General features: G+C 33.7%; 1 protein-coding gene across 1 annotated transcript in view; it reads right to left on the bottom strand.

Moving 5' to 3' along the window:
* CYLC1 (cylicin 1) overlaps window positions 1-23,289 on the bottom strand; it is a gene marked incomplete at both ends in the record, with an annotated part of 147,444 nt that overhangs the window by 45,951 nt on the left and 78,204 nt on the right. Inside the window, 8 exon segments of the mRNA XM_079910978.1 lie at window positions 2,946-3,360; window positions 3,362-3,472; window positions 3,474-3,979; window positions 3,983-4,062; window positions 4,065-4,471; window positions 8,589-8,591; window positions 8,593-8,662; window positions 8,665-8,706. Of these exon segments, the coding sequence (XP_079767104.1) occupies window positions 2,946-3,360; window positions 3,362-3,472; window positions 3,474-3,979; window positions 3,983-4,062; window positions 4,065-4,471; window positions 8,589-8,591; window positions 8,593-8,662; window positions 8,665-8,706 (1,634 nt within the window).

The raw sequence follows: 23,289 nt of genomic DNA, 5'->3' as shown, positions 1-23,289 counted from the left end.
CACGAGTGTGATAGGATCTGCAGCTCTTTTAGAGAGATCAAATTCTTAACCAATCGAATGCAGTCCAGGTGCTGCTTTTGAACTGCGGATACAGAAATGAAAATACAGATCAGGCTCACTGTTGCATGGAGCCTGAATTCTAATGGTGAATATAACTAATAAACACATGAATAAATATAGAATTTTATATAAAGATACATTCTATGAAGAAATATAAGGTAGGATTCAGGTTAGAAGAGTGACTAGACAATTGTTGTGGGAGGGGATAACATAGGATATAGTAATCAGGAAAGCCTTCTCTAAAGAGATAATATTTATGCTGAAAAACTAAATGATGAGAAGGAGTAGTTATACAAAGATCTGGAGAGAAGCATTCCAAGCAGAGGGAACAGCACATGCAAAATCTTGGCAAGAAAATAATCTTGGTGTGTATGAGAAACAAAAAGAATGTGGTTTGGCTAGATCATAAAATAAAATGGAAAATTGGTTCAAGATGAGGGTGGAAAATAGGCAGGAGCTGGAATAATATATGCAGTGAAAGGTAAGGTAAGCAGCCTTGGTTTATTCTGAATATAATGGGAAACCACGAGAGTGTTTTAAGCAGTGGAGTGTAGAAGTAGCAAGGCTAGCTAGGAACTCTTGCAGTATTCCAGCAAAGATTATGATGGTGATTGGGATCATTTAGGTGGTAGTGATTGAGAAGGTAGGAGTGGACTGATTCAGGATACATTTTGGAGATAAGGTAGACAAGTCTTACTGATTGATTACATGTGGGGAATGAGGAAAAGAGCAGAATCATATATGATATCCAGATTTTAAAAGATTAAATGGGTGGATCACAATGCCATTTATTAAGATGGAGAATACTGGGGAGGAATAGGTTTGGGGATGGGTTAAGAGTATTATTGAGATATATTAAGCCTGAGATGTCTAGTAGGCTCTACACTGAAATTTTCAAGTAGGCAATTAGATATAAGAATTTGGAACTGTTTGGAAAGACCAAAGTTGGATATATTAATTTTGGAGTTATCAATACATAGATGATATTTAAAACTGTTGAATGAGATGAACTTATGAAGGAGAATTTTAGATAGAGAAGTTCCAGGACCAAGTCTTAGATCATTCCGACATTAAAGGTGAGGAAGAGTAGGATACAATAAAGGTGGCGAAAAGCTACCAGTAAGTAGAAAGAACAGGAGAGCATAGAGTCAAGTAAAGTGTTTTTAGAAAGAAGAAGTGGTGGGTTTAAATGCTGCTGGACTATAGAATAACATGAGGAGAGAAGAGAGACCAGTATATGTGAATACAAGAAGGTATTTGGTAATTCTGAAAAGAGCAGTTTTAGTGAAATAGTAGGTATGGAAGAGCATAAATAGATGGTAGCTATGCACATGGAAGTTTATTAAAGAGACTTGGTGTGAATATATACAAGGCCAGAACATACCCTGAAAGTTCTTTTTTACAGTTAAAATTAATCATCGGTCCAAAGAATTTTGTTGTATTGTTTTCTTGTATTTTACTTATTTTTCATAAAAACTGCTTTTGGAAAAGAATTCAGCTTTTTGAGTGTCCCTTTTTCTCATTTATCTTAAAAATTATCCACCAACATATTTTCATTCCTTATAAATCTTGCTCTTGTGACTATCCACCCATTGACTTAACCTCTAAGACTGAACTTTAAATAATGGAGTCATTACTCAGCTTTGAGTGTCAAAGCTGACATTTTGAGTTCACCAGGAGAAAAATGGACTTAAAAACCAAGCTTTCTGAGAGAGATAAAAGGAATTTATAAATCCCTCCCACAAATGGAAAATATATGAAGAGCAAATGGAGGTCAATATATAAGGTTTTATTATAAACAAAGGATAGAAAAAACTTGGAATACAAGGTAAAAGGAGATTCTCACCAATCCAGAAGAGGAAATAGAAGCTCTCTGAGAGGGAAAAACAAAAATAGGGGGACAGGGAGGAAGAGGAGAAAGGGCGGGAAAAAATTAATTAAGTATAAAGCTCAAGGTCGAGACCCAGCCATATCTACAGATGTTCTGAATTTAGCAGCACAGAGAGCATCAGACCTACCATGCTGAGAATAGACAATTAACACTGTGCAAAAGTAGAGGAAACACAGACTTATTCCCAGAAACCATGCAAATGAATTACACTTCAACCAAAGATCAGAGAGCCAAAAAGGGAGGACAACAATGGGAAGAGCAGCCCTTCCATCCAAAATGAGATGTCTAACTAAGCTTCCCCTTACAGCCAGGTTTTGAAGGAAGGGGGATTGAAAGTGAGATCTTCTAAAGGAGAGAAATAGAAACTTTAAATTTACAGAGTATTTACCTCCAAAGAGATTGGATTGACCTTGAAGAGACTGCTATAAACCAGAGAAAATCTAGTTACTTCCAGCAAGTTAACATTTTCCCCCTAATTATCAGTAAGAAAGACTGCTCATAAAGATATGGATTAAATAATTAAATATGGTTTTTGCATATCTGAATCCTAGTATACTATGTTTCTATCTTGCTGTGTCTGAATTTGGTTGAGTTTTTACTATATGCAACAACTGCCTAGGAAATGTCTTTATTTCTCACTAAAATCTGTCCTTTAGAATTTTTAGTCATTTTCCTTTTGGTTCTTTCATAAGTATAGAACAGTTAATCACTTTTGTAATATGACTTTTTAAAAATAATTATAAATATTTTCTTAAATCACAAGCCAGTTCTCTCTGCTCCAGTCTAAATATTATTTTTAACTTTTTGACATTTGTTTTGCAAATCTTTTGAGTCCTTTGGAAGTACTCTTCATCTTTCTCATCTGTGAGCCCCAAACTTGTCAGTATTCCAGGAAAATGGAACTATTCTTCAGAGAACATATAAACTCAAAATTTAAAACTATCTTTCATTTTTAATCCAATTTTCTCTAAAAATAAAACAGGAGTAATCATACCAAAGGAGCATATCTTGGTTTTGGAGGTGGAGGAGGATTCTGGCACCCACAGAGACGTTTGGCCTTAGGTGATGGCAGTAAAGTCTCACAAGGAAGTAGTGGTGGTCTTTCTCTTGATGGAGGAACTCTACCTGTACCTACTTTTTTCCCTTTTTCTTTGAATGTAGTCCTTTTGGATGGCATTTTGAAATTTCTCTTTGGTTCCAGTGCTTCCTTCTTTGAATCTGTAGATGTGACATCTGATTCATCAACTATCCTTTTAGGCCTAAGTTTATATAGTGACTCTTCAGATTCAGCATCTGAACTTTTCAATGTTTCAGACTTCTTTAGGTTTTTCTCGGAAGACACATCAGATTCAGCATCACTAGACTCTAGGTTCTTCTTTGCATCCTTGTTTTTTGCATCTTTTTTGAATCTTTCTTAACCTTCTTTTAATCCTCTTGTCCGTCTTTGATTCCCAATCAGACTTGGTTTCAGTAGACTCTTCAGACTTCATTGCAGACTTCCTTTTGTCATCTTTCTTTGAATTTTTTACCCATTTTTGTATCCCCTTCAGATTCAGAATCAGCATCAGTAGACACAACATCCTTCTTGGCATCCTTTTCCTTGTCATCTTTCTTTGAATTTTTCTTTGCATCTTTTGAATCTACAGATTCTTCTGCATCCTTCTGGCCATCTTTTTTGTCATCTTTCTTTGAATCTTTCTTTGCATCCTTTGAGTTTCCAGATTCTGCATCAGTAGACTCTGTGTCCTTCTTTGCACCCTTCTTGCTGTCTTTCATTGCGCTTTTCTTATCTTTCTTCTCATCTTTCTTTGCATCTTTTGAATCTTCAGATTCAGCATCAGAGCCCTTCCCCTTTGTATCCTTTTTTGCATCCTTCTTTGGAAGCTTTTTAAAATTATTCTGTGAGTAGTTATTTAACCACATATCAAATTCCATGGGTTCAGCACCAGACTCCTCTAAATACATCATTAAATCCATATTTGAACTACTTTTTGAGCAAATCTCTGATTTGGCATCACGATTGTTCTTTCAGCTCCTAAAATACTTCTTTGTACATATGGATTCAAAATCCATCTCCCTGGAATCCTTTGAATATCTCTTATCTTTTTTTTATCCTTTATTGAGACTGACTTAGAACCTTTGGATTCTGGGTTTGCTTCTGAATTGGACTTTGACTTCTTAGATAGTTGACTTTCATGTGATGATTTTGATGGAGTTTTAACTGCTTTATTTCCTCTTTTAGGTTTCTCATTATTTACTGTTTTCTTGGATTCTAAAGTTGTTTTGTGTGGGCCTATAGCTTTCTTGGAAACTTTCTTCAAATTTATTCCTTTTTTGTCATCTTTGGACTTTTTAGATTCTGCCTTTTTAGAATGAGTGATAAGAGTATAAGAATGTCTGAGTGAAGCCTGTCTCCTGATAGTTAAATTAATAGATGACCTTTGAACTGTTTTTCTTAATGAATGTATTATCCATATATGAGCTGGCTTCTGAGCTTCATCTAAATTTCTTTTGTCATGTCTATGAAAAAAATTTGGTTAGAATAATGATGTGTTTTTTGAATTAGTTATATCTTGTTATATTGAAACATAAAAATAGTCTAGCTTTTAGATAACCATCTATTTAAATAGTTTTTTTTTCCTTTTCAACATTCTATGTGTGTTTGTGTGTGTATGTGAGATAACTCCACTTTGGAAATAAAATAAATTTAGGAGGAACCTTAGAATTTCCTCAGTGATTAATATTAGGATCAGAGCAGGCCCACATGATCCATGACATTTCAGGTCCTGTCCTCACAACTGATAATATGTTCCATTTGGACTCCTACAGGGGAGAGATATTTTGGAACATTTAATGTACCCCTCAGCCCCAAGTCAGATCAGAAATAAGCTGATGCCCTTGAAGGTTGTTATGATAATTCTTATGATAGGCTACAATTTTATAGACTTCAGGTCTAGCTTGACTTCTACACCTACTTTCAAGGTCTCTGAACAGATTGAAAGCCTAAGATCCCTGCTGTGAAATACTGCCAAAAACAAAGACATAAAATAAAACAAATATTATATACACATTTCTTAGTGTAACAATAGTGTATATTTTTTACTCCAACCCAAACATTTCTCAAATCTGGTTGTCATAGTGGCCACATAGACTAATTTACATTTACTTCTTATACTCCTTCAGCTATCCATTAGGGATATCACCAGTCAGTGGAATTGTTATATGGAATTAAAGGAGGACAATGAAGAGAAGCATGAAACTTTGATCTCTACAGATGTAAAAATGACCATTGAATAAATGCATTGACTGTGACCCTGCTTTGGGAGATACTTTTAAAATATATTTTGATATCTGGGTGACCTCGGTAGGCTAGCTTTTCTTTTTGTTAGTTGATAGAATAACTTCACTTTATAAAAGCAGTAGAAAACGTGAATCTCCAAGTATCTAGTATTTGAATGCCAGATTAAAGAAAATGGAAAGGCCCTGAAACCTCATCAAGATGGGCTCCTCAAGTAGTGAAATTGAGACTGTGATTAAGAATCTTCCAACAAACAAAAGCCCAGGAACAGATGGCTTCACAGGCGAATTCTATCAAACATTTAGAGAAGAGCAAACACTTATCCTTCTCAAAATCTTCCATAATATAGCAGAGGGAGGAACACTCCCAAACTCATTCTACGAGGCCACCATAACCCTGATATGAAAACCAGACAAAGATGTCACAAAGAAAGAAAACTACAGGCCAATATCACTGACGAACATTGACGGAAATATGCTCAACAAAATACTAGCAAAGAGAATCCAACATCACATTAAAAAGATCATACACCATGATCAAGTGAGGTTTATTCCAGGAATGCAAGGATTTTTTCAATATATGCAAATCAATCAATGTAATACACCATATTAACAAATTGAAAGAGAAAAAACATATGATCATCTCAATAGATGCAAAAAAAGCACTTGACAAAATTCAAAAAACATTTATGATAAAAGACTTCCAGAAAGTAGGCATAAAAGAAACTTACCTCAACATAGTAAAGGCCATATATGAAAAACCCACAGCCAACATCATTCTCAATGGTGAAAAACTGAAAACATTTTCACTAAGATCTGGAACAAGGCAAGATTTTCCTCTCTCAACACTATTATTCAACATAGTTTTGGAAGTTTTAGCCACAGTGATCAGACAAGAAAAAGAAATAAAAGGAATCCAAACTGGAAAAGAAGAAGTAAATCTGTCACTGTTTGCAGATGGCATGATACTAAACATAGAGAATCCTATAGATGCAACCAGGAAACTACTAGAGCTAATCAATGAATTTGGTAAAACAGCAGGATATAAAATTATGCACAGAACTCTCTTGCGTTCCTATACACTAATATTGAAAAATCTGAAAGAGAAATTAAGGAAACACTCATATTTATCATTGTAACAAAAAGAAGAAAAAACCTAGGAATAAACCTACCTAGGGAGAGAAAAGACCTTTATGCAGAAAACTATAAGACCCTGATGAAAGAAATTAAAGATAATACAAACAGATGGAGAGATACACCATGATCCTGGATTGGAAGTATCAACATGTGAAAGTGACTATACTATCGAAAGTAATGTACAGATTCAACGCAACCCTTATCAAACTACCAATGGCAGTTTTCACAGAAAGAAAACAAAATACTTCACAATTTTATGGAAACATAAAAGACCCTGAATAGCCAAAGCAATCTTGAGAGAGAAAAACGGATCTGGAGGAATCAGGCTCCCTGACTTCAGATTATACTGCAAAGCTACAATAATCAACACAGTATGGTACTGGCACAGAAAGAGAAATATAAATCAATGGAACAGGATAGAAAAGCAAGAGTTAAACCCATGCACATATTGATAAAGGAGGCAAGAATATGCAGTGGAGAAAAGACAGCATCTTCAATAAGTGGTGCTGGGAATACAGGACAGCTGCATGTAAAGAATGAAATTAGAATACTCCCTAACACCATACACAAAAATAAACTCAAAATGGATTAAAGACCTAAATGTAAGGCCAGAAACTATCAAACTCTTAGACAAAAACATAGGCAGAACACTCTATGGCATAAATCACAGCAAGATCCTTTTTGACCCATGTCCTAGAAAAGTGGAAATACAAACAAAAATTAACAAATGGGACCTAATGAAATTTAAAAGCTTTTGCATATCAAAGGAAAACATAAACAAGACAGAAAGACAACCCTCAGAATGGGAGAAAATATTTGCAAGGAAGCAAGTGAGAAAGGATTAAGCTCCAAAATTTACAAGCAGCTCATGCAGCTGAATATAAAAAAAAACAAACAACTCAATGCAAAATGGGCAGAAGACCTAAACAGACATTTCTCCAAAGAAGATATACAGATTGCCAACAAACACATGAAAGAATTCTCAACATCATAATCATTAGAGAAATGAAAATCAATGCTACAATGAGATATCACCTCACAGTGTTCAGAATGGCGATCATCAAAAAATCTACAAACAATAAATGCTGCTGAGGTTGTGGAGAAAAGGGAACCCTCTTGCACTGTTGTTGGGAATGAAAATTGATACAGCCACTATGTAGAACAGTGTGGAAGTTCCTTAAAAAAGTAAAAATAGAACTACCATACAACCCAGCAATCCCACTACTGGACATATACTCTGAAAAAAACATAATTCAAGAAGAATCATGTACCACAATGTTCATTGCAACACTATTTACAATAGTCAGGACATGGAGCAACCTACATGTCCATCGACAGATGAATCAATAAAGAAGATGTGGAACATATATATAATGGAATATTACTCAGACATAAAAAGAAACGAAATTGAGTTATTTGTAGTGATGTGGATGCACCTAGAGTCTGTCATACAGAGTGAAGTAAACCAGAAAGAGAAAAAAAAATACCATATGCTAACATATATACATGGAATCTAAAAAAAAAGAAAAATGGCTCTGCAAAACCTAGGTGCAGGACAGGAATAAAGACACAGACCTGGATAATGGACTTGAGGATACAGGGAGGGGGAAGAGTAAGCTGGGGTAAAGTGAGAGAGTGGCATTGACATATATACACTACCAATTGTAAAATAGATAGCTAGTGGGAAGCAGCTGCATATCACAGGGAGATCAGCTCGGTGCTTTGTGACCACCTAGAGGGGTGGGTTATGGAGGGTGGGAGGGAGATGCAAGAGGGAGGAAGTATAAGGATATATGTATATATATAGCTGATTCACTTTGTTATAAAGCAGAAACTAACACAGCATTGTAAAGCAATTATGCTCCAATAAAGATGTTTAGAAAAAATTGTCTCCTCTTCTAAGACTCAAATTTTATATGTTGTTTTGTGGCCAGTTAAATTTTCCTGATAGATCCCTCCAGTTGCAACATTAGATTCTCCAGCTTACCTAGACTATGAGGTATATAATGCCTTTGAAATTGAGAACCATGTATAAATAAAGTTTAATCTGAAGTAGTTGGAGGCAATCTACTATACAGGGAGTTATAAATTTAGAAATATCTGCTTCCAATTGGTAGTAAAATTCAAATTTTATATATATATATAATTTATATTTATATATTGTCTCATCTTAAATTTCATAATAAATGACATTAATATTTACAAGAACTGCAGTTTGTGTTTCTGAAGGTCTTAATCTCTTTTTACTACCTGGCTGTGGTTGTTTGGGAAATGTAAAGTGAAGTATTGTTGATTCCATAATTTTCTGCTTGATTCCCTGACTGAAATAAGAGAGAATAATAGACAATTTGCAGTTAATAGCCAGACTTTCATCAGCCCTGAACTATTCTTGAGCAATAAATATATTAAGTTGTCACTCAAAATATAGCTTTCCCCCCTGGAGTTTGTAGTTTATTTGCATATTAGTTAGGAAAGATAAAAACTGATTTCTCCATTTAGCACCAAAATAACTTTAAAATGACATTGGTAATTTTATTTTCTAGATGAAACCAATTTTCACAGTTACATAAATCATAATAATTACAATAATACAATCAAAGTGTAAGAAGGGAAAATAGAGAAAAATTCACTGTTTCCATCAAAACATCTCCATCAACTCAACTGTGTTGTTTTTTTTCTTTATGTCATTTTGGTTGGATTGCAGCAAATATAACATCTTTTTTTATAATCCCAATAATAGCTAGCACAATCCCGAGAATAGTCAGTAAAACTCTCGATTCCTTAAACCTAAGTGCATCTTTTAGTTCTCCTCTGACCCCAATGACCTCCCAAGTCACAGAAATTACGGCCATAGACCCAAATGCTACATGAAGGTCTGAAACCCTTATTTAAAGAAAGGGCATGAAGCTTGTCTTTTTGCCTTGTTTATGGTTTCCTTTACTGTGCAAAAGCTTTTACGTTTCATTAGGTCCCATTTGTTTATTTTTGTTTTTATTTCCATTTCTCTAGAAGGTGGGTCAAAAAGGATCTTGCTGTGATTTATGTCATACAGTGTTCGGCTTACGTTTTCCTCTAAGAGTTTGATAGTGTCTGGCCTTACATTGAGGTCTTTAATCCATTTTGAGTTTATTTTTGTGTATGGTGTTAGGGAGTGTTCGAATTTCGTTCTTTTACATGTAGCTGTCCAGTTTTCCCAGCACCACTTATTGAAGAGGTTGCCTTTTCTCCACTGTATATTCTTGCCTCCTTTATCAAAGATAAGGTGACCATATGTGTGTGGGTTTATCTCTGGGCTTTCTATCCTGTTCCATTGATCTATATTTCTGCTTTTGTGCCAGTACCATACTGTCTTGATTACTGTAGCTTTGTAGTATAGTCTGATGTCAGGGAGCCTGATTCCTCCAGCTCCATTTTTCTTTCTCAAGATTGTTTTGGCTATTCGGGGTCATTTGTGTTTCCATACAAATTGTGAAAAATTTTTTCTGGTTCTGTGTAAAAAGCCAGTGATACTTTGATAGGAATTGCATTGAATCTGTAGATTGAGTTGGAGAAAATATTTACAAATGAAGCAACTGACAAAGGATTAATCTCCAAAATTTACAAACAGCTCATGAAGCTCAATATCAAAAAACAAAGAACCCAATCCAAAAATGGGCAGAAGACCTAAATAGACATATCTTCAAAGAAGATATACAGATTGCCAACAAACACATGAAAGAATGCTCAACATCGTTAATCATTAGAGAAATGTAAATCAAAACTACAATGAGATATCATCTCACACTGGTCAGTATGACCATCATCAAAAAATCTAGCAACAATAAATGCTGGAGAGGGTGTGGAGAAAAGGGAACCCTTTGTTGGTAGGAATGTAAATTGATACAGCCACTATGAAGAACAATATGGAGTTTCCTTATAAAACTAAAAAGAGAACTACCATCTGACCCAGACATCCCACTACTGGGTATATACCCTGAGAAAACCATAATTCCAAAAGAGTCATGTACCACAATGTTCTTTGCAGCTCTATTTACAGTAACCAGGGCATGGAAACAGTCTAAGTGTCCATCGACAGATGAATGGATAAAGAAGATGTGGCACATATATACAATGGAATATTACTCAGCCATAGAAAGGAACAAAACTCAGTTATTTGTAGTGAGGTGGATGGACCTAAAGTCTGTCATACAGAGTGAAGTAAGTCAGAAGGAGAAAATCTAATACCGTATGGTAACACATATATAGGGAATCTAAAAAAAACAAAAAGTTCATGAAGAACCTAGGGGCAAGATGGGAATAAAGACACAGACCTATTAGAGAATTGACTTGAGGACATGGGGAGGGGGAAGAGTAAGCTGGGACAAAGTGAGAGAGCAGTAATGTATATATGGACATATATGCACTACCAAATATAAAATTGATAACTAATGGGAAGCAATTGCATAGCACAGGGAGATCAGCTCGGTGCTTTGTGACCAGCCAGAAGGGTTGGATAGGGAGAGTGGGCAGCAGGGAGACGCAAGAGGGAAGAGATATGGGGATATATACATATGTATAACTGATTCACCTTGTTATAAAGCAGAAACGAACACACCATTGTAAAGCAATTATACTCAGAAAGGGCATGTACACATTTGAGGGCACCAGAATAGAGTGATTAGGAGGATCAAACTATCTGGGAACTATCAAAAGAAGAGGTATTGAGATAATTCAGATACTTCTCCTGGAGATGAGGAGGTTAATGAGAGATGCGATCATTATACTCAAACATTTAAAGAGCTGGTATATACAAGAATGGTAGCAAAAGTAACAATAGGATTGCTGCAACTGCTAACACTTATACAGTGTTTATGCTAGACTATGTTTTAAGCACTTTACATATATCAACTTATTAATCATCACAACCCTTTGAATTAGGTAATATAATTTATAATTGCCTCCATTTTACAGATATAGAAAAATAGAGCACTGAGAGAGGTTAAATTACTTGCCCCAAAATCATAAAGTAAGTAGAAGAGTTAAGATTCAAACACAGATAGTTTGGCTCCAGAATACATGCTCTTAATTACAATGTTAGAGATTTCACCTACATGTTTCATGAGGGAATAACTAGACCAATGGATAAACGTTGTAGCAGTGCAAGTGGATTTCAGCTCAATATATTAAGGAGAACTCTTCTATAGTTGTAGCTTTTCAACACCTGGAATATCCATTTTCATCTTTCTGACTATATTTTCCTTCTCTACTTTGAGTTTTGTAATGGTGAACTTTAAAAACAAGAAAACCTTTTGCAAATAAGTTTGATTTTTATAATTAGGAAGAACTAAATATTTCCTTTTAAAATAGCTAGTAGAAACCCACATCAAGTCCAGAAATACTTTAAACGCACACACACACACACACACACACACACACACACAGACACCAATATACATGGTTCTCTTAAACTTTAGCAAAAATTCAGGGCCTTTAAGCTTTATCACATTGAATGGAAGAGACTAGTCATTTTCCATAAAATTATTTTCAAATATAATCTAAATAATATTGAGCTCCAAAGACTAAATCCTTACTTGGTAAGGAATTATCATATGTTCTGATGTTTACTTCTCGTCTGTTAAAAAAAAGAAAATGTTTAATTGAATTTGTATTATGGCTAATAATAATAATGACTATTATTACTAAGATGCCTTTAATAGTAATGCTTTGAGAAATCTTGGAAAGTACTCATTTATTCTGGTAATAATTATACTGTCCATCGAGGATACACATGGTATAATTTATTTTTATTTTTATTGTTTAATTTTTATGGGCTATTTTAAAATTTTTTATGTTTTTAAAAAAATTATTTTATTTATTTTTAAATATTACTTCCTTATTAATTAAGGGGAACAGTAGGTTGTGACCACTGTTAATTCTGAGATTGTACTTATATACACAAATACTTTAGAGCATGATTTTTTGACTGACCTAAGCCATCAAGTTTGTAAAAACAAACAAAAATAGGTCAAAATGATCAAATATATTTATATATGAGTCAAATTTATTTTCATTTCCTAAGTACAGCTTTGGTACCAGCACAAAGCCTGGTCCATATTCATCATTAAATAACTACTGACTTACTTAGAAAGATTTTGGAGACACTGAGTAATAAAAATATCTAGTCCAGTGGTTCTCAACTAGAGGTAAACATGATAATTAACTTGGACATTTTTAAAATGTAAACATGTCTGAGAACTGCTCCTGGACCCATGAAGCAGAATATCTGTGTGTGGCTTTATCAAGCCTGTATTTAAAAACTCTCCAAGTTATTTGGAAACTCAGTTGAAGTTAAGAATCACTGCTTTGAATTGTCTTGAAACAGGAAGCTTCATAGATTTCTGAAATAGTCAAAGCTTGTGGTTTTGCTTTTACAAAATATAGATCAATTGTCTATTAGTTTGTGTTGAAACCATATTCATTCTATAGAGTAGCTAGAAGATTATATGGCCTGGGAGTTTGGAAATTTAACAGTTTGGAAGTCTGACATGCTGGCTGGATCACTGCTTTCACATCCTGGGAAAAATACTTTGCATCTGCATTGATTTTGACTTATTTCCTACAGTCTAAAGTAATTTTTTTCAAACTTTCTTTTGAGCACAACTCAATAATTGTGATGTGTGTATAATTCATATTCTACTGTAATAATATACCTTATAAATTATATATTAAGATAGAAAAATTTGATATGAAATAAAATATATAAATTAAAATTCTCATATCCTGTCCCTACAATCCAATGGATTGTCCTGCACATGCACCTCACTTTGGAAAACACTAGAAAGGGCAATCAAGGAACAGTGAGAAATGGGAAAATTCTGCCAACATGCTTGTCTTATATAGATGTGGGCTTAGTCTCAAATTATTGGAAATTCAAATATAGTTAAACCTCTGAAAAGTTTTATTCATTTCAAAATATACTTTTTTAGTGCTATAAATGATTATGTGTATATTCCTTTGGTACATAGGTGATCCGAATCTGTATCCTGACATAAAGGGAAAAATTAGTAATAGAAGCCAGAAGAGAATGGAAGGGTATATTTAAAATTCTAAAAAAAAAAAAAAAAAAAAAAAAAAAAAAAACCATGCAAATTTAAGATTCTTAACCCAGCAAAATTATTCTTCAAAAATGAACATAACTTGTTTCTCCATTCAACCGATGATAGACATTTAGGTTGCTTCCATCTCCGGGCTATTGGAAATAGAGCTGCAATGAACATTTTGGTACATGACTCTTTTTGAATTACGGTTTTCTCAGGGTATATGCCCCGTAGTGGTATTGCTGGGTTGTATGGTAGTTCTATTTGTAGTATTTTAAGGAACCTCCATATTGTTCTCCATAGTGGCTGTATCAATTTACATTCCCACCAGCAGTGCAAGAGTGTTCCCTTTTCTCCACACTCTCTCCAGCATTTATTGTTTCTAGATTTTTTGATGATGGCCATTCTGACTGGTGTGAGATGAAATCTTATTGTAGCTTTGATTTGCATTTCTCTAATGATTAATGATGTGGAGCATTCTTTCATGTGTTTGTTGGCAACCTGTATATCTTCTTTGGAGAAATATCTATTTAGGTCTTCTGCCCATTTTTGGATTGGGTTGCTTTTTTTTTGTTATTGAGCTGCATGAGCTGCTTGTAAATTTTGGAGATTAATCCTTTGTCAGTTACTTCATTTGCAAATATTTTTTCCCATTCTGAGGGTTGTCTTTCTGTCTTGTTTATGGTTTCCTTTGCTGTGCAAAAGCTTTGCAGTTCCATTAGGTCCCATTTGTTTATTCCTGTTTTTATTTCCATTTCTCTAGGAGGTGGGTCAAAAAGGATCTTGCTGTGATTTATGTCATATAGTGTTCTGCCTATGATTTCCTCTAAGAGTTTGATAGTTTCTGGCCTTACATCTAGGACTTTAATCCATTTTGAGCTTATTTTTGTGTATGGTGTTAGGGAGTGTTCTAATCTCATTGATTAGAATCTCATTTTAAATCTCAAAAAAATCTCATTTTACATGTATTTGTCCAGTTTTCCCAGCACCACTTATTGAAGAGGCTGTCTTTTCTCCACTGTATATTCTTGCCTCCTTTATCAAAGATAAGGTGACCATATGTGCATGGATTTATCCCTGGGCTTTCTATCTTGTTCCATTGTTGTACATTTCTGTTTTTGTGCCAGTACCATATTGTCTTGATTACTGTAGCTTTGTAGTATAGTCTGATGTCAGGGAGCGTGATTCCTCCAGCTCCATTTTTAGTTCTCAAGATTGCTCTGGCTATTCAGGGTCTTTTGTGTTTCCATAAATATTGTGAATTTTTTTGTTCTAGTTCTGTGAAAAATGTCAGTGGTAGTTTGATTGAATCTGTAGATTGCTTTGGGTAGTACAGTCATTTTCACAATGTTGATTCTTCCAATCCAAGAACATGGTATATCTCTCCATCTATTTATATCATCTTTAATTTCTTTCATTAGTGTCTTATAATTTTCTGCATACAGGTAAAATAGAATATTACTCAGCTGTTAAAGGAAACGAAATTGAGTTATTTGTAGTGAGGTGGATGGACCTAGAGTTTGTCCTACAGAGTGAAGTAAGTCAGAAAGAGAAAAACAAATACCATATGCTAACACATATATATGGAATCTAAGAAAAAAATAAGGTCATGAAGAACCTAGGGGTAAGAAGGGAATAAAGACACAGACCTACTACAGCATGGACTTGAGGATATGGGGAGGGGGAACGGTAAGCTCTGACAAAGTGAGAGATTGGCATGGACATATATACACTACCAAATGTAAAATAGATAGCTAGTGGGAAGCAACCGCACAGCACAGGGAGATCAGCTAGGTGGTTTGTGACCACCTAGAAGGGTGGGGTAGGGAGGGTGGGAGGGGGGAGATGAAGAGGGAAAAGATATGCGAACATATGTATATGTATAACTGATTCACTTTGTTATAAAGCAGAAACTAACACATTCTTGTAAAGCAGATATACTCCAATAAAGATGTTAAGAAAAAAAAAGAAGAAGCTTGCATTTCTGGGGAATGGTAAAAATACTAATTTGTGGTAAACATCAATAAATCAAAGGATTATGCTTTCATTTTTAAGCTAACCACAAAAGAATAATGAAAGGCATTTGCATAAAATAATAGAGAAGGAAATGTAAATAAAATGTTTTATTAACATAAAGGAAAGCAATAAAGGAGAAATAACAAAAAATATGAGACAAATAATAAACAAAAAATTAAATATTATATTTAAATCCAAACATAAAGTAACTACATTAAAAGCAAATGGAGTAAGATTAATAAGTTATAGAAATATTCTGTATAACATTGTGCCTATAGTTAACAATACAGTGTTTTACACACAAAAATTGGTAAGAGGATTGTTCTCATGTTAAGAAAAGTATGTGGACTAAGTACACCACTTAAAAAATGAAAATGTCACAGGGGATTATAGGAGATACACCAAGAATATAAGGACACATAATGGTTATTTTTTTTTAATGGAGAAGGGATACACTGTGCTCACCAATGGATAATAACCTCCAAATGTAAAATAGCTAGCTAGTGGGAAGCAGTCACATGGCACAGGGAGATCAGCTCGGTTCTTTGTGACCAGCTAGAAGGGTGGGATAGGGACGGTGAGAGGGAGGGAGACACAAGAGGGAAGAGATATGGGGATATATGTATATGTATAACTGATTCTCTTTGTTATAAAGCAGAAACTAACACACCATTGTAAAGCAATTATACTCCAATAAAAATGTTAAAAAAAAAAGCTCATGGAGCTAAACTAATTTAACTAAGTTAACTTTAAGATAAATAAAAATAAATGGGGACATTTTATAATGGTACAAAGCTCAATCCAATAGAAAGATGTAGTAATTCAAGATTTTTATGTACCCACTGACATAGTTTTAAAAAATATAAAACCAAAATTTTAAAAGGAAAAGTCATAATGTGCAAACTGACAATTATAGTTGGAGACTTTGGCATACTCATTTTAATAACTAATAGACCAAGAAGACAAAAATGTATCAGTAGAGATATAGAAAATTTGAATAATATAATTAATACAACTTGACATAGTATAAAGACTTTACAGCAAACAACTGCACAATATACATTTTTTTCAAGTTCACATGGAACAGTTAACAAAAGTGACAATAGACTAGGCAATAAGCAAGTCTCAATAAGTATCAAAGTACTGAAATCATATGGTATATGTTTTCTGATAACAGTTGAATAAATCTAGAAATCAGTGACAAAAAAAATACTAAAAAATACCTAACAATTGGAAATTAATAATACAAACTATGGATTAAAGAATAACAAGGGAAACTAAAAAATATTTTGAACATTATTTTGAATAGCATAAAGAAAAATACAATAGTTAAATATCTGTGGGATATAAAAACTTATTAAAATCTTTATAACTTTAAATTTGTATATTAAAAAGAAGATAGGCTGAAAAATCAATGACTTAAATATCCATTTCATGAAACTAGAAACAAAACATCAGATTGAAGCCAATATATTTAAGAGGAAAAAATAATAAAGACACCAACAGAAAAAAATGAAAGAAAGCAAAAACTTTATGCCAATATATTTAAAAATTTAGACAAAATAAATAAGTTCCTTAAGAAAGAACACATGTGAAATCTGAAATAAGGGGTAATGGAAAATATGAATTATTGTATGTATATTAAAGACATTGCCTTTATAATTAAAAATGTACTGACATAGAGAATCCCAGGTGTGGATGCCTTCATTGATTAATTTTCCCAAACACCTAAGGAATAGGTAGTAACAGCTATTCAAAAACTCTTCCAAATAATAGAATAGTGGACTCACTTATCAATTTGTTCTATGAGAAGAGCATAACCTTGATACCAAAATCTGATGGGGTCATTAATAGGAAAAAAATTTACAGACCTATATCTCTCATAAACATGCCTGAATAGATGCCTGAATCCTTAAACATTTAAACGAATTAAATACATAGAAAGGATATTCTATCACAATCAAATGCAATTTATTTCAGGTTACTTTAACATTTGAAATTCACCACATGAACACATTAAAACAAAGAAGGGAAATTTATATAAACATTTCAATATGCAGATAAAATCTAACACATTCATGGTAAATTTTTTAGCAAACAAGGAATAGAAGAAAACTTCCTTAGCCTGATAAACAAAATGTACAGAAAACTAGAAAAAAATGTTAGTACCCAATGGTGAAGCATTAGAAACATTCCCCTTAAGCTCAGGAACAAGAAAAGGATATCTGTTAGTACAACTTCAATGTGACATTTTACTGGGGGGTCCCAGCTAGTGCAATAAGGCAAGAAAAATATAAATAAAAATTCTAAGAATAGAAAAAAAAGAAATAAAACAGTTAGTATTTACTGGCAGCATGTTTACATAGAAAATCAATAATATCTACAGACACACAATTAGAATTACTAAAAGAATTTAACTAAATTGCTAGATATGAAGATTAAATGTAAAAATCAATTATATTTTTATATACAACAAAACAATTAAAATCATTGTAATAATAACATTTATATATAACATAAATACCAAATACTTAGATATAAATCTAAATATATATGTGCAATGCCTCTACACTGAAGGGTACAAATCAATATTAAGATAAATTAAAGAGAACATAAGTAAATGGAGGTATATACCATGTTCAGGGTATGGAAGATTCAATATTGTTAGTTTAGCAATTCTTACCAAATTGATACATTGATTCAATGCAATCCCAGTAAAATTTGTTTTGACTTTTTTTGATAACTGACTAGATAATTCTAAATTTTATATGGAAATAAAAGAGGCAAGAATATATAAGACAATTTGAAAGAAAAGCAATAAATGTGAAAGATATATATTACCAAACATCAATATATATACTTATTATAAAGTGACAGCAATTAAGATAATCTTGTATTGGCATGAAAACAAATAACCAACAGAACAGACTAAGAAGTTCAAAAAAAGTGACCTATATAGATATGGTCATATGCATTATCCCAAAGCTGTTATGCATCACAGAAAAATGTTATTTTCAATAAACAGTACTAGTCATTTGGGTATCTTCAAGGGAAAAAATATGATTCTTAACCTGATCTAACATTATACACCCAAGTCAATCCTAGCTATATTGTAGACCTAAATTTGAAAGGTAAAATAATAAAGTTTCCAGGAGGTAACATAGGAGACTATCTTAATGATAGTGGAATAAATGTTTCTTTAACAGGACACATAATTCCATAACCATAAGGGAATAGAATGACATATTTGGCTTCTGTTATCCGATTGTTATAAACTGTATTACTCTTCCCTTTTACAGTAATGGAAATGTAAAAAAAAAATGAATAGAAGAAAAGACACAGTTCTTTCAATATTTTTTGTGAGAAATGGTATAGTCATGACAATAGTAATAACAATAAATAATATGCTTTTTATGTTTTCATAGTGTTTTGTTGTTTAAAACGTACTTTCAAATATACTATATCATTTAATATAATTGTATAATTTTTATTTGCTTGATTTTTTCTGAAGTGAAATCTTGCTCTCAAAATTCTTTATTTCTTCTCAGTTTATGTATCTCTTACTTTAAATCTACCTTTTATAAAATGCCTTCCTTCTTGTCCTATTGTTTTTGCTCCACTTTTATTTCACTCATTACTTTTCTTGAAATTGTATTCCCTGGTAATTGACTGAGTTAATCCTTCAAATTTGAATAAGAAATTATTATATGGTTTTCATTAATTTATTCACTCAGCTAATAAATATTGAGCACTGTGAAAAGCTGATAAATGACCCTCAAAATATTCATATCCAAATCATTGGAACCTGTGAATGTTGCCTTATATGGAAAAAAGGGACTTTGCATATCTGATTAATTTAAAACCTTGAGATCAGGAAATTATTCTAGATTATCCAGGAAGGCACTCGATGTAATCACCAGACTTCTTTTACAGAGGGTAACAACAAGGGTAGAGGAGAAGAAGGCAGTCTGGTGGTAAAATCAGAGATTGGAATGATGCACTTCAAAGAAAGAGGGAGGAGACACAAGCCAAAGAATTCAGGTAGTCTTTAGAAGCTAAAAACAGACAAGGAAATGGGTTATCTCCTAAGAGCCTCTAGAAGAAACCAGCCCTGTTAACACCTTGATTTTAGGCTAGTAAAACTGATTTCAGATTTCTGACCTCTAGAACTGTAAGAAAATAAATTTGCAGTTTAATCTACTGATTTTGTGGTAATTTTTCACAGTAATAACAGAAAATTAATACAAATCTTGGTGTCAGTAGTGAGTGCTGCTGTAACAGATACCTAAAAATGTGGATGTGACTTTGTTTTTATTTAAATTTTATTTATTTAATTTTTGGCTGAGCTGCTTAGCATGTGGGATCTTGGTTCCCCAACCAGAGATCAAACCCATGCCCCCCTGCATTGGAAGCACAGACTGTTGACCACTGGACCACCAGGGAAGTCCTCTGGATGTGATTTTTGAACTGGGCAGTGGGCAGAGGCTGGAAGCATTTAGAGAAGCTAGGTTTTTTTCAAGCCTAGATTTGCCTTGAGAAAACTGTTTGTAGATATATGAATGTTAAAGACTCTGCTGATGAGGACTATAGAAAAAGCAAGGGGCATGATAGAAAAAGCCTATATCACCTTAGAGAATATATAAATTGTTAAATACAGAGTATTGGTTAAACATGGATGTTAAAGGTATTGACGATGAAGGTTCCAAAGGAAGTAAGGAGCACATTAAAGAAAGCTTATATCATCTTAGAGAATACTTATATTGTCATAAACAGAATTTTGGTTGAAATGTGAACATTAAAAGTATGGCAGGTGAATATTTAGCAGGAAGTGAAAAACATGTTATTGGAGACTGAAGGAAAGGAGGTACTTTATATAATTGTTAGAACTTAGGTTAATTGTGTTCTATGGTTATGTGGAAAGCCATTATTGTAAGTGACAAACTTGAATTTTTAGCTGGGGAGATTTTCAAGTAAAGTATTGAAGGTACAACGTGGTTTCTTCTTGCTGTTTATAGTAATATGTGAAAGGCGAGATATAAGATTGAGGGAATAATTATTAAGAAAAAAGAACCAGGACTTGATAATTGGGAAATTCTCAGCGTATCCAGATTTAAATAGATGCTGAAATTAAGAGGTTCACTGGCAGGAAAGTGTGCTCTGGAGAGAAAACTAAGAGTGTGGCTGGACAAATTTTCCTAGTAAAGAAGAGATTAGGCACATGACTCATGTGCCTACTTAGCCATCTTAGCAAAATACAGAAATAGAGATGAGATTGTACATGAAAGATATGTGGAGAAGCCTCTTGTCTAATGGCATAAATCCTCATGATATACACAAGAGGCCCACAAGTTTTTTGAGAATGTTATAAAAGCAGAAACACTTCCATCTTGACCCAAAAGGGACAGAAATACAAAAAAATAAATAAAAGGCCATTAAACTGCCAAAATTCTATAGGCAGGAAACAGGCTGACAAAACTATTTAGTTGTAAACATGTACTATCCTTCAAGAAAAAAACAGAGCTGAAGGCCCAGAGGATGTAGCCTGAAGCCACAGTGGATTATTCCCAGGTATTAAACTTAATGGAATTTTCCCAGTTAGATTTAGAAACTTCTTAAGACTGGTGACTCCTTTCTTCCATTCATCTTTGCCCTTTTGGAATGGGAGTGTCTATGACTGTTATCCTATCTTGTCGAACCATTGTATTTTGGGAGCAGAAAATGTGTTTCTAATTTTTCAGCTCAATAGATGGAAAGAAATTTTGCTCCAAGATAGATCATACACAGTATTTCACTTACACCTGATTGTGATGATTTAGAATATGGGATCTTGGAGTTTTCAGCTGGTAAAATTTAGATAAGATTATGGACTTAAATTAATACTGGAATGGACTGATACTTTTGGGGATGTTGTGTTGAGAGCAATGTATTTTGCTTATGGGAAGGACATGCATCTTTGGGGTCCAGGGAAGACTGTGGTAAATTGAATAATAAACCCCAAAGATATCCATTTCCTAATCTCTAGAATTTGTGATTATTACTTTATATAGCAAAAGGGAAGTTGTAGGTATGATAGTTAAGTAACTTGAGTTGGAGAGAGCATCATGGATTATCCAGGTGGATCCTAAGTGTAATCACAATAGTTTTTTTAAAGAGAGACTCTGAGGGAGATTTGACTGAAGAAATAGAGGAGACAATATGACAACAGTCACACATCCAAGAAATGCTGGTAGCCACCAAAACTGGAGGAGACACCAAATGAGTTATCCCCTAAAGATTCCGGAAGGACTCAGCCCTGCCAACACCTTGATTTTAGCTCAAAACAACTCATTGTGAACTTCTGCTTTCCAGAGCTATAAGATAATGAACTTATGTCATTTTAATACATTTAGCTTATAGTAATTTGCACATTGGCCATTGGAGACTAATACACAAGGTAAGAGGATTTTACAACAATCTAGATATGAGATCAAGATGATTTAGATTTTGGTGGCACAATTGGTGATGATAAATGACTGAATTCTAGGTATATTTTTTAAGTGGTCTCTATAGGATTTGCTGATATACTGGGTTTTAGCTGCTAGAGAAAGAGAACAGTCAAGGATGACACCAAAAATGTGTTGGGGTGTGTGTGTGTGTGTGTGTGTGTGTGTGTGTGTGTGTGTGTGTGTATTTGAACAACCAAATGAATAGTGGTGCCAATTTTTGAGAAGAAGAATATTTGTTGATGACCATGTTTAGAATGAAGCAATAATTTTGTTTTCATATTGAGTTTGAGATATTAGATATTCCTGTGGAGATGTCAATAAGGCAGTTATATATATATATATGGCAGTTATATATATATATATATAAATTATAGAAGAGATCTGGTTGGAATAGAGAACTGGAATTCATGAACATATAGATGATATATAAAACCATGGGACTGGTGATATTGTATATTAAACAGTTATAGATAAGAAAGAGAAGAGGTCCAAGGCCTGAGTTTTTGGGTTTCCCAACATTTAAAGATTGGAGAGAAGAAAGAACAGCAATAGAGTCTGAAAAGGAATAACTAGTATGATGGAAGTGATAACAAAAGAGGATAGTAATACAATAACCAAGAGAAAAATAATATAAAAAGGAGGATCAACTGTATCAAATGTTGCTAGTGGATTTTAAAATGTAAAGGTCATTGTTTCCATGGAGTCTAGGGTAGTTTGAGAGAAAGTCTAGGGTAAGTTTGAGTGAAAAGGGAAACTAGTAATAGTGAGTGGACTGGGGATTCGGGTATGAGGGTTGGAGACCTAGTATGGGAAAGTAACTTTTTATGACTTGTCTTTTTGTTCTTTTAAAATTTTCTACCATATATATGTATTAACCATTTTCATTAAAATCTGGTTAAAATAAAGATTGTTTATGGGAGAAAAGGAAGTGGAGATAACTAATACGGATAATTACTTCAAAAATTTTGCTATATAAAGGTGATAGAAAATGGGGTGGTAACTGAAAGAGGCTGTGTGGTCAAGGGAATATTTTTTAATGCTAGGAACTCATTCTGCTTTTTTTTTTGATATGCTGATGGGAATGATCCTATTGAGAATTAAGAAAAATATGATAGAGTCATGTCAGCAACATGGCTGAATAAGACATCCCTCACTCATACCACATGCTCACCCCCCCGCAACAATAACAATTTATCCATCCACAGACAAAAGTGCCTTTGTAGGAGCTGTGGGATCCAATACAACATGCCAAGGGACCAAGGAATAATCTTGCTCACCTGTGTGTTGGATAACAGGCCTTGGTCCCAGCTGTGGACTCTGCAGTGAC

This window comes from Stenella coeruleoalba (assembly GCF_951394435.1).
Source record: "Stenella coeruleoalba genome assembly, chromosome: X".
Lineage (NCBI taxonomy): Eukaryota > Metazoa > Chordata > Mammalia > Artiodactyla > Delphinidae > Stenella > Stenella coeruleoalba.
The sequence above is the reverse complement of the archived record's forward strand: the minus strand, read 5'-3'. Positions and strand labels throughout refer to the sequence as shown.